Below are 12807 nucleotides of genomic sequence, written 5' to 3' on the forward strand. Positions count from 1 at the left end.
GTGTGTGTGTGTGTGTGTGTGTGTGTGTGTGTGTGTGTGTGTGTGTGCCGGTGTTTATCGAGAGCAGTAATGAGTGTGTGTGGTCATCACAAAGAGCCGCGTGTTAATGATGTAGACATGGCTGGAAGCTTGAGAGCAGATGTGTGTGTGTGTGTGTGTGTGTGTGTCCACGTTCATGCATATTCCCCTTCTCTGGCATCACTCGGCTAATATTTTGTGTCCTTTTTAAGCTACGTGGTTGCTGTCAACACTGTTGACAGCATGTTTGGCACACTTTTACCAACCTGCTCGTTATGTAACGTGGCCTAAATGAAAAGGGGAATCGGCAGTCATGTCGTCGTGTTTATTTCATCAATCCAGGCCAAATATCCAGAAACGATCTCTAATTGCTTCAGCTGCCGTTGCTGCTTTATTCTAATTGCCTGTGTCAGAAGATGCCGAGCAGTGTTTGACTCGAGGTCAGCCAGGAGGTGGATTAGGGAGATGAACTCGCCCTCTGCGCCTCTCTCTACTGTGGCTCCATTCGTCTCTTTTTGTTTGCCCAGCGACATGAGTCAGTCCCACTGCGCTGGGATCTGCACTGCACCACTGCTGCTGCTGCTGCTGCTGCTCGGCTCCCCACCGTTTGTCTTTTAATGAGGAATGAATGGGAGATAGGTGTGTGTGTGTGTGAGGGAGGGAGGGAGATAGGTTTATGAATGTGTCTGCTTATGTCACTGCATATGTGCTTATTTGAGGCACAGAAGGAGGAAAAGCTCTCTGCCTCCACCAGGGAGAGTCAGCCACTGTGAAGGCGATACAAAAAAGAAAATAACCAGGGTGAGATATTGCTGGTAAATCAGATTTTTTCTGTTACAAAGTGCAGAATTTAATCGCGGCGCGGCCATCAGTTTGCTCTCTGAGGCCGGGAGAAAGAAATCACAGAGTCGCAGGGTAGAAAATCAGCCATGTATCAGCATATAGGCGCACACATGCGTGCACACGCCGTTCTGAAAGTCAATAAAGACGGATGGAAAGGAAGGACTCATTTCAAGCCTCTTCTCACACCTTGTAATCTGCCTTCACACCACACGGACTACCTTTTGATTAATTGGTCCGTTGCATTCCAATTTGCAGTTATTACACATGAGAGCTCCGTGTGTTTGTGTGTGTTTTTGAGACGCTTACTAGCCACAGTCTTCAAAGTTGTTTACCAATTGATCGAGGTACTGATTGTGATTCCGGTGGCTGTGAGTTACTTAATGTTACATTTAGCTAAAGAGCGCCATAGCAATTGGTTTAAAGCAGTGTTGTGGTATCATTATGAGCTTAATCGATTGCGGACGTCAACTGAAATTGGTCCCGGAAAACTCCCGCGAGGTCCGTGAAATTGAATTGATTTAACATGCTGTTGCGCCGGTGCAGTGAAGTTACGCAGGCATAAGGATGCATCGAGGCAAAATCAGAATAGCTGCATCCATTTTGTTTGTGCTTCACTTAATCTCAACTAGTTTAGCAACTGAAAGGCTTTAATTGAGGCTTGATGGGGATTTGTTGCCTGGAAGGTCATCATCACATCACACTCATCCACAGCATACCGGGGCGATCCCAGTAGACAGATGGAAGGACATGGGGAGTAATCTGGCACGGTCTGGTTTCACCACATGGCACCAGTCCACACATGTATCCATGCACACAAACAGAAACGTACCAGGATGAGTTAAAGGCCCGTGACACTAAAATGATTAGTCGGTTGATCAATTGAACATTTTATTTGATTATTGAATTATCGTAATTATCGCAAAAATGCCCAAATATCAGTGGTTCCAGCTTCTGAAATGTGAATATTTGCTGTTTTTCTTAGTCTTACACGATAGTGAAGAGAAGACCTTTGGGTTTTGGACGGTTTAAATATTTACGTATATCAGTGTATATCATCATCACTACTGCCGTGTTACTTTAATGTCAAATTCCATTATGTTGTAAAAGCCATGATATTCTTTTATATCACTTTATAAATTGCAGCGACATCTTTTCCACATTGTGAAGTAGCCAGTCATGTCTTGCGTTTACCTGAAGGTTAAACAGTGCACAGACGTATTAAGCCTCTTTGCTTCTGTCCAGACTAAATGTTTCAGTAAGAGCATTTAAATGGACTTATGAAGAGAGCCATTCCTGGAGCCATTCCCTGTCTGGCTGTCACTAAGAGAGATTTGGCTTGATTCGCCTGATTCAAGTAGTGCTGTTATTATGCTTCTTCTCTGAATTAGAGGAAGGCATTAGTAGACTGCAACATTTAGGCTGTTTCTATTATCTCCTCTTTCTTTCTGGTCTCAATCGTCCTTTTTCACCTCTTTCACTTGTGGGCGAGAGGAGTCTGAGAGGTGTTTTAACACTTTTTTCAAAATGTGTGACTAACAGAAAGTTGAATTATTCCGTTTTTGATTCTCCTCTCTTATCATGGCTCCTAGACTTCAAAAGAATATGGTGGATGCCTACAGATATTAGGTTATATCATCTTCTTCAAACATGATCCCGTCTTCCTTGGAGCTACATCCCCTACCCCCCCCCCCCCCTACCATCCCCTTCCCAAATTTAAGAGAATCTACTTTCCCCAACTGGTGTGCATGTCTGTCTGTGGGATGGGAGTTTGAGGGGTATATTAGGGAGATGTGTGTGTGTGTGCGTGTTGTGACTAAGCCCATCAGATGCCATCTGGCCGTGAGCAGGCTAATAATCTGGGCTTATAGCTGTCAGCGCAGTTAATGCTAGCCCGCTCTCGTCAGTCCGCTCCACAGTAAACAAGTTGGAAAGACAGAGCTGGAGATAAAAACCTAAAAAAGAGGGAGTGACAGAGGGACCAATAAGGACCCAGATCCAACATGACCCAGATCTGGCTGAAATGACCGCACCGGGGGTGCAGCGGTCATACCAATTGTAGCCCCAGCGGTGAGCGATGAAGATCCTCGGCCGTGCCTCTACCTCGCCACCTTAATCGAGCTCTTTATGCGGGACCAGTCGCCTGTCCAGGCCCTGTGCTCCCTCCTGGCCATGTGCTGGTTCTGGCCATCCGGCTGCGAGGCAGAGGAGAAGGACCTGTTCCTGGGCTCTGTGCTGATCAGTTTGGGAAGGTTCCTCAAAGACAAGATGGCCTGCCTGGGTCGGGAAATGGCTGCCTGCCTGTCCTGCGAGAGAGATGTCAAAGGGGACAAACAAGCGGTAAATGTCGGCTGATGTGCTTCTTGCTCGTGGGAGGTTTTAACTGAGGCAGCTGATACTACGAGTCTTCACACTTGAGCTGCAGACTTTCACACACAACTCCCACAACCTTCTTTGTGCATTTGCCAAAAATATCTCAAACCGATGCGACTCTGGAGTAGTTTTACATTTTGGAGAATTCATTTGCCTTTTATTTGCATTTTATTAGCATTTCAGCTTTCATTTTTAAAGAGCTCATAAATTACAGTATGCATTTACGGTAGCACGTGCAATCTATGTGGATTTAATGCATTTTTATCCATGCTAGTGGTTTGGCTCTTGGGATGGCAGTGTCGGTTGGTCGGTCGATCTAGACCCAAAAATCTCCATGAATTGCCGTAATACTTGGTACAGATACCTACTGTGCCCAGAGGATGAATCCATAGTCACTTTGATGTTCCCCTGAATATTGGGTCTTCATTTTAATTTGTCCATTACCTTGGTCTCTGCTAAACTAATGAAATTTCCATCAACCCCAGCTGGATTTCGTGTTTAGTGCCCCATAGCAAATGTTAGCACCCTAACAGACTTAACTATGATGTTGAATATGGCAAACATTGCCTGCTAGACATTAGAATGTTAGTTTTGTAATTGTTACTCAGACATTTAGAAAAAGTGTCATGTGTCTAGTTATGTTTCCTACCGGTTTGTCCCCCCTCTACTCAGCCCTATCCTGGTGATCTTTAATTCAACTGTTCACTTGTAAGATTTGTAGTGTACGCAGTTGGGGGTATAAGTCAAAAGGTCATGGTGTTACCTTTTGCTCTGCCTTTATTGCTGTCCATGGTTTTATCTCTGCTCTAATGGCTGTAATAGAATTAATTGTATTGGTCTGGCTAGCAATTAAAGTCTTTATTCATGTATTCCCTCTCAAACTGTCACCTCGTGTGCCTTGTGGGTCTATTATCTGTTAGCATCATGTCATCTTTGGCAGTTGTATGGTGTGAATAGTTCAGGGTACTTTGGTTGCTTCTGAATCACCCAGATTGATCTTTTTCCAGGTCAGAAAGGGAAATGGGGGCAGCACAGGCATCGCCATTAGTTATTCTGCAGACTTGTTTGTGATCAAACCATGTTTATCGTTGGCAACAAGCATTTCCACTTAACCTTTCGCTTAGTTTTAGGCGTCTTGGTGGAGTAAGAATAGCGTATATAGTGCTAACGTTACTTTGCCTTTTGTACTGGCAGTCATGCAGCGGAGTGGGTCTGAATTGCCTCGGGGACTCGGTTAGAATGGGTGCTTTAATCTAAAGCTGGCTTCATTATTAAAATACAGTCTTCTCCCAAAGTCCTCCGAGACTCGGTGGAATAATATTTGTTTAGGATGAATAATAAAAGGCGTAAAATGGGCTTGAGTGGAGCGCGACGGGACCAGCCCTCCCTCTCATCATCTTCCCCTCCCCTCTGCTCTGTTTGATTTATGATCGTGCGTCTCCTTTTATTGAGCTTTGAAAAGAAGATGGCATCATGGCACTATAGCCCGCTAACATGGCATATGAATCACTGGCCTGCCTACCAGACACCGGGCCTCTCTCTCTCTCGCTCTCTCATAGTGTCACAACAAGGCTGTTTCTTGTGAGGGATGGGCAAAGCTAGCCCCAGGGACACACCTGTATTTCATCCCCTCTTTTTCTTTTCATCCTCTCCCTCCCCACATTTGTTTATTTGTGTGTATTTTGGCTAAGATTGGGCCTCTCTGTTGGTGAAGACATCACTTTTCATCTGCAAAGCGGACTGAGCCATGCTCATAATGAATGCATTGGAGCGTTAAAGGGAGATGGAGACAGTGTTTAGTGTTTATCTTGCAACTTCCCAGTCTGACAGAGCTGAGCTGTGTTTTTTTATGCGAGTGTTTACACCCAACATTTGGACAAAACAAGTATATGAATATGACACAAATGAGATGAGAATAATATTTAGTGTTTACATGTGCCATAAAGGGGGGCTAAACTCCTGCATGGTGTTTGTCCGTGATTACAGCCAACAGTGAGGATTATGAGCATAAATGCCTCGGTATGCTTCAAACTAAGTGCTTGTTGGGTTGTTGAACAGTGGCTGGAACCGCCATCGTGCCCTCTTTACACGCTGACTGGCCTTTTGTGTGGACTTGTAATTAGGTGGGATTGGAACTTCTCTTTTGTAGATTCTTCACATACTCACTTTTCACGTGAAAAATCAAGTGCAACACCCTAAATGCCTTTGAGAGGAGACTGTCCCAAAGTGTGCTCCATTACCCATTTGTCACGTCGATATACAACAGAGATGATGAAGACAGAATGTTTGGCTCAGTGGAAGAGCAGGGTCGTCCTTTCATCAGAGGGTCGGCAGTTTGATCCTTGGTTAAGATAATTAACCTCAAATTGCTCCTGCAGGCTGGTCAAGTCCTGATGGGCAGGTGACACCCTGCATGGTGCCATCAGTGTGTGAACGGGTGTGAATGGGTGAATGATTACATATAGCGATAAAGCGCCTTGAGTGGTCGGAAGACTACAAAAGCACTATACAAGTCCAAGTCTATTTACCATCACGATTTAACTATAAAAACGGTTTTATATGTGTGCCTTTTAGATGTGGTTGAACAAAACATCGTACGACCTATTTAGTTTGGACCACTTGGGAACTGGGAACCATTGTTGCATTTGAGTGTTCAGAAGACTAGAAAAGCGCGATACAAGTCCATTTACCATTAAGCCATAAAAACAGTTACCTTTAATTGTGGTCGGACAAAATATTGTACAATTGTATTTTGTTTGTTTGAAAGCAAGAAATCCTCACTGAGGGGCGCCCTGGCGCGTGGCTTGGGGATTAAGGCACCAATCATGAACCGCAACTGGTGACCGTTGTTGCATGTCACTCTCATTCTCCCTCACCCCTTGTTTCCTGTCCTCTTACTTCAGTGTCTCTCCGATAAAAGCATAAAATGCCTAGTATTTAAAAAATAAATAAAAATCCAGACTGTTAGCTTGCTGAACTTAAGTAAAGGAACCTTGACACTGCATTGTCTTCTTACAGGATACCATACCTTAGTCTGAAAATGTGGGCATAATAAAGCCAGCTTGGAAAACAAGTTGAGTAAGTAAGAAAGTACCCTCTGCGATGTTCTATACATGTCACGTTTTATTCTAGTATGAGGCCATAGTTAACATTCCTGCCCCGTTACCCCCCACTGGGTCAGAGCCGCACATTTTTGTGTCAGCCATTCCTCTGTGTGTGGAGGTAACAAGCCAGAACAGTCTGCATTGTACTGATGCTATTGAGAGGCTGGGCTCTGATACAGCCCCCGGGCCTCTCCATTCAGCTCTCTGGAAGTTACACCGAGGTCGCATTGGAGCCGAAAAGGAGGGGAGGAACCAGAGGAAGGGGAAAGAGGAATGGGGATATCTGGAGGCAAATGGAAAGAGGGAAGCAGGATGTGAAAGTAGAGATGTCGGAAGACCAGCGCTGATGAAAAGAGAGAGACAGTGAGAGAGGACACAGTTGCTAGGGGAAGAATTCCCCTCTATTTGCACAAGCCAAGCGGCCAGACTGTCCGCTAGTGATTGATATGCAAAACAAGCTGGCAGCGAGCACTTTTTCTCTGCTTACGCTGACAGAACGCTCACAGGCGCAGGATCAATGGCTCCATCCCCATCAAAGCCCACTCCGTCTCAGAGGGATAGGTGTACTCAATGCTGAGGCTTCTGACCCGGGCCTAGCGGGGAGGCAGGCAGCAGTGGACACTTAATTAGAGAGCAGGATAGGAGGAGGAGAAAAGTTGAAGAGGGGGATTGACCAACCAGAATCAGAGGTGGACGGAGATAAAGATATCCAAGGAGAATCAAGCCAACTATTGAGATTCTGTCACGGATATTTTCTCCGGTTCGGTCACGTTTTCTAACCGCACACCACCTCTGGGGGGCCGTCATGCCAGCATCCAGGGGAGGCAGGCTAAGTAGGAAGGGCTGCTCGCTGGCCCGGAGAACCCAGCGGCAGGCCACAGCAGCGTGGAGGCTGCTCTACAGACTGCTCTTCATGGTGAGCATAGGATCGGGAGAGCGAGGGGTTAACAATATCTCTACTGTAATGTTTTTGAAGGGGCCTCATGAAAAAAGATGACAGAAAGTAGTCGGTACTCAACTGTGCTTTTAAGTGTCACTGCTCCTGAAAGTGAGTGGATTGATATAGATATAGATGCGGTTTCTTTTCATTACGAGGTGACGGCAGTATAGATTAAGCTTCTATTTCATGGTCGTTTCTTTGACCAGTTTGGAATGAAACTGAGTGGATTTATATAAATAAAGAATGGCACTTGATATGAAGGGATGTGATGAAACCCTTTTGCTTTGACATCAAGGCAGCAAGTGGACATCATGTATATGTGTCTGTTCACTGAAAATCACTTCTGACTGCTGGACACCATCAGAAGCAAACCGAGTAGACGGAGACAAATCGACTCGGCAGCCTCTCACTTCACTTTATTGTATTTATTTTTACCTGCAAAGGTTGAAAAAGACCTCTTTTTCGAAATTGACTTAAGGGCATACATGGCGAGAAGAGATGAAAACAAAATCCAGAGCTGTCAGCTGTCGGAGAGAAAACCTGAATGGGAATTCGCAGCAGTGCTGTCAGATCCACTCGTCTTTCCTGGCGCTGCCGGGCTTTTCTCCCACCTCCACCGACTCCTGTCCTTGGCTCTTAATTGGTTATTTGGGCTAGCTGTCAGGCTGTGTTGGTGGGATTATTATGAGGCAATTGCACCCCCCCCCCACCTCTTCTTGTCACGCTCCAATGCAGGTGTCTGCCATTTAGTGTTGATGAAAACCGTACCTATTTAGGAAGCTGTGTGAGAGGTAGAACTGGGTTTCCATGTGTGCGAACAGTCGAATTAAGCTCTGTGGCTCCTCCATCATCTCATTCGTGTGCGCATGAGACAAACATGAGCCCATATCCCACCAACGTGAGGGTGTGATGAGAATAAACTCAGCACTTGAGTGGCGTTGCGTGGGCCTCCCCTTTCCTCTGGGCGTCTGCAGCCGAAATAAACAGCATATATGGCGGTTATCTCTCCCCGTCTGGAGCCACCAGTGGGCTGTCTGATGAATATGTTGCCCTGATATCCTTAACCTCTGTGTTGCCCTCAAGCAATCTCTCCTGTCTACCCGCCACCCACCGAGTGTGTATCAGTGAAGGGAGGCTGACTGCCGCTGTCTGTGGCAGCATCATCAGTGTCTGAATTATTTCACCATCCTTAATGGACTAGTGTGTGTCAGCAGCTCCAGTTACATGGCTGCCATTCTCGGATTCCTTATGGATTCCTTCCGAATGGAAAGGAATTCATGAGGTTGGACATCAACAGAATAAATGTTTGCAAAAACAGTGTTTCCCATTAGGTCAGACTTTGAAGTAAATGATTGTTGGCAAAAAGACATTATGTACTCCAATGAGACAGAGTATCACTTTTATACTAAATATAATAGAAATACATCTTCGACTCAGTTATAAGCTTAATAAGGCCTTTTTGGCCTTGCGAGCAGAATGGCAATGTTGGTTGGTCCACTACCTGAGTTATTGCAACAATTGCATATCATTTTGTACAAACATTCATGGCCCCCTCCTGATGAATCAGTCCAAAATTTAAATTTGTCCAATTCTTTGGTTTATGATTAAATACCTGCAAAATGAAGGCCATCGCCATCAGCCTCAGCTGTCCTTTGCGTTTAGTGCTAATTGACAAATGCTAACATGCTAAACATCAACAGCATTTAACTCAAAGCACCGTGTGGCTGTAGACTCGTTTTGACCATTAATGGAGCGAGGTGTGTGTGTGTGTGTGTGTGTGTGTGTGTGTGTGTGTGTGTGTGTGTGTGTGTGTCGCACGCTCTCCAATCAGAACATCTCTCCAGCAGCACAGAGGGAGACATCAAGTTCCCTCATAAATTTCATCCCACATTCAAAGAGCTCCAGAGTGGAGCGCTGCTGTGGGTGGTGGATCACTTGAAAGAGGCTTAGCCAAGATGTACATAGAGAGGCATTTCCCCCCTTCCCTTGTGTCTCTCTTTCTTTCCCCTCTCTTTCTTAGTCTGTCACTCTCACACAGTCTCTCTCTATGACAGCGTTGGAGGGCCGTCTCTGGAGTGACCATGCTATTATGAGCGAGCTGATGAGTTGCAGGCTTATTAATGGAAGCCTTGATTGTCTGTGGGCTCCCTGGGAGTGGATGGATTGGGGGGGGGTGTCATGCGATGCCCCACATGCACAAGAAGGCGGAGAGTGCTGAGCAGCTGTTTTGCCGGCCATTGTTGCCGTGTTGCAGTGCAGCGGATTGGAACCTGCTATTACTGGCACTTATCAGCCTCTGCTGATTGTAGTGACTGGCCCCACATTATAATTCGACATTTGTTGGAATAAGGACGGCTGGTCATCATGAGGCTATTTTTGCTCACAATTGATGGCTTGCGCACTACAGTCTAGCAAAGCGTGGTGCAGTTGATGAAGTAGTGCTTGAGTAGCTCGTCAGGTAAGAAATTAGGATGGACTTTGATTGTGTGGGAACATTTACTGTAGTGCTTGAAAAGCATGCCCCATACAGTGGCAAGCACGGTGCAATATAGAGAGATGGGAGAGGGTTTTTTTTTCCCCCTCTGCTTATATTTTATGTCCCAGGGAATAGAACAGAGAGGCTGATAATGGTTCATTTTCTGCCACAGTTGCTCACAGACTACAAAGTCTTACCCGCCACAGGCAAGACTTCGCAGTGTGGAGCCTACGGCTGATGTTAATTTCCCTATACCCCAGGCAATACAGTCCAATAAAGCGATGCGGATTAGCTGTCTCTGTTGAACACGCCTCTGTAAATGGTATGACGCTGAGTGGCTCTTGGGGTTCCACCCAGGCCGGAGGTGACTCTACTGTTTATGAAGGTTTTATCAGCTAAATTTAGAAAATGAGACGCTTCTAACCCCCCCTCCTCCACTCCACAATACAAACTATTACAAACTAATACAAGACCTCTTGGGATCTTCGGGCATGTCAAATGTTCTGGAATTAATGTGACACAAATCTGCATAACTATCCATTAGGGTTTAGAAGAATAATCTAATGTGATATAATGCTATCTGCTGGGATATCCAGTAAGTCCTTCAGATGCACTGTATAGTCTTTGATGCTAAGCCAATTAGCATAGACTGCATAACTAAATCTCCACAACGCTCTTGGTACACCCAGGAGAATCAGTGGCCATGATCAGTGCAGCAATATATACAGCTACTATATGGAGTTGAAATCATTAATGGTGAATAGTTGAATGGAGAGGTATACATCCTTGAGAGCATGTTCTGTGCAGATATGCGTGTGCATGCATGCAATGCAGTTTCTTATAACAAGTAGGATCCTTAGTTTATCCTGCTGGCTGTTATCATCCCCGGGCTGCCTAACCTAAATACACCCCGCTCTCTCTCTCTGTCGCCCCCTACAGAGCGTGGACACAGTGTGCACTCTCTACCAGGCATTCCAGGACGGGACGGGCTCGGGCTCTGGGGGTTTGATGGATGACACCAAGGAACCTCCAGTGAGGCCGGGAGGGGGTTTAGGGTCGGGTCCCACGCGAGAGGCTACCCTGCTCAGACCTTGCCCCAGGCATATGAGTGCCACTGAGAGGTTACGCAAGGTTATCCAGGAGCTGGTGGACACAGAGAAGTCCTATGTCAAGGTGAGCCCGCACAGCTTTCACTGCTGTCGTATTAGAATTTCTCATGAGCTAACATGAATATTTGATCAAACTCTATTTGAAATTTGTTCCACTGTCCAATTTATTTTACTCCTCAGTTATAAAATGACATAATTTTAATGCCCACGCACCAGCCGTGTCCAGAGGCATTGTGCTTTTGGGATTGTTCGTCTGTTTGTCCGGTCCATTTGCCTGGAGGGAAATTCTTCAAATTTGGCATAAACGTCCACCTGTACTCAAGAATGAGCTGATTAGATTTTGGTGGTCAAAGGTCACATTTTTTGGCAACAACACAAGAGTTGATATGCGAATTATGACAAATTCACACAGATATCTAATTTGACAAATTGTTGAAGTGATGTCATTTTGGAGAGACGTGGCTATAAATTGCAACTCGACTGGTTGGCAGAGGCATACGACCGTGAGGCGGTAATAGTTTTCTTGGCTGGACTACTTTTTACTGGACAAATCTATCATGCAAAATATAAACAACATTATCGCTGGAAGCTGCCAAGTCCTTAAAGGAAGAATACAACTTTTTGGGTAATACAATTTTTTTTTTTTACCTTTTTTGTTGAGAATATTATGAATCTTATCATCTTATCATCTAACTTTCAAATTAGTATGATAAATATGTGGCAGGAGCTAGCAGCCAGATAGCTTAGCATAAAGACTGAAACAGCTAACCCTGCTCTGTTTTGTTAAAAGTTAACAAAAAATCTGCCGATCAGCATCTCGAAAGCTCAATAATTAACACCTTTTATCTTTTGTTTAATCTGTTCAAAAACGGAAATTGTGTTGTTGTTTTTTTTGTGGGGTGATGTTTATTTTAGCGGGAGCAGTTGAGACTACAGGGAGTTACTGCCCCCAGTCAAGAAATAGTCTTGGCCATAACATTCTGTAAAACAACACTTTTATTTTTTGTGCAAACGCAAAAAAGGAAGCTATAACAAGCCAATTAGTGATGGTGCTTATAGATGGATTTTATATCATTTGGACAGAGCTAGGCTACCTGTTTCCCTCAGTTTCCAGTCTTTATGCTACGCTAAATGAACTGGCTGCTGATTCCAGATACGTATTTGACATGCGACTATGCGGGTGACATCAATCTAAGTCTCCGCAAAAAAGTGAATAACCGTGTTTCTCAAAATGCTGAGCTTTTCCTTTAAATATAAGATATTATGTTTGAAGTGACATGGGACATAAAAAACAAGAAGAACTGAAATAGAAGCCGTTTCTTTCACAGTTAGAGCTCCTCCATCTCTCCTCCTCCTGTCCAGCCTTATTTATCTTCTTCCTGCCCAATCACTCTGCTGCCCCAATGTTTTCCAATATGACCTTTTCCTCCCTGACGCACATTAAAGAGCCACATTCATGATCTTTTTGACTCTACGACACTTGTCATGTCTGGCATTTTTTCCCTTTGTCCTTCATCTCCTCATTTTTCATTAAGTCTTTTTCCCCGCACACCCGTCCTCTTCAACTTGCCGTTGATTTGTAATTGAGTGAGAAGATTGTCTTCCCAGAGTGCCTTGATGCAGGCCTGCTCGCCTGTATCCATGCACCACTTGCGACTGAGGTAGTTTGGGGAGGGGAGGAGGAGGAGGAAGAAGCTCATAAATCAACCTAATGAGAATATCTCCACTGATACCAAGACAAGCTACAGCGACATTAAAGTAGTGGGGGAGAGGAAGGGAGATAGAGGAAGGAATGAGGTGAGGAGCTGTGGGAAGGAGACAACTGGAGGTTATAAAGGGAGAAATAAGTATTGATTTGATGATGAAAGGGATTTTAACGTACAGACAGATGAAGGGATAATGTTAATTATTGCTGTTTGATTCCTTGTCTCTGACCTTTCTCTCTCA

General features: G+C 44.9%; 1 protein-coding gene across 4 annotated transcripts in view; it reads left to right on the forward strand.

Moving 5' to 3' along the window:
* Positions 1-12807, forward strand: part of tiam2a (TIAM Rac1 associated GEF 2a) — a 77357-nt gene that overhangs the window by 54108 nt on the left and 10442 nt on the right. For all 4 annotated transcript variants that reach the window (XM_031847102.1, XM_031847105.1, XM_031847104.1 and 1 more), the window contains one exon: positions 10691-10924. In XM_031847102.1, the coding sequence (XP_031702962.1) occupies positions 10691-10924 (234 nt within the window). The remainder of the gene's footprint in view (positions 1-10690; positions 10925-12807) is intronic.

This window comes from Anarrhichthys ocellatus, unplaced genomic scaffold, assembly GCF_004355925.1.
Source record: "Anarrhichthys ocellatus isolate YVR2014 unplaced genomic scaffold, GSC_Weel_1.0 scaffold7, whole genome shotgun sequence".
NCBI classification, from domain to species: Eukaryota; Metazoa; Chordata; class Actinopteri; order Perciformes; family Anarhichadidae; genus Anarrhichthys; species Anarrhichthys ocellatus.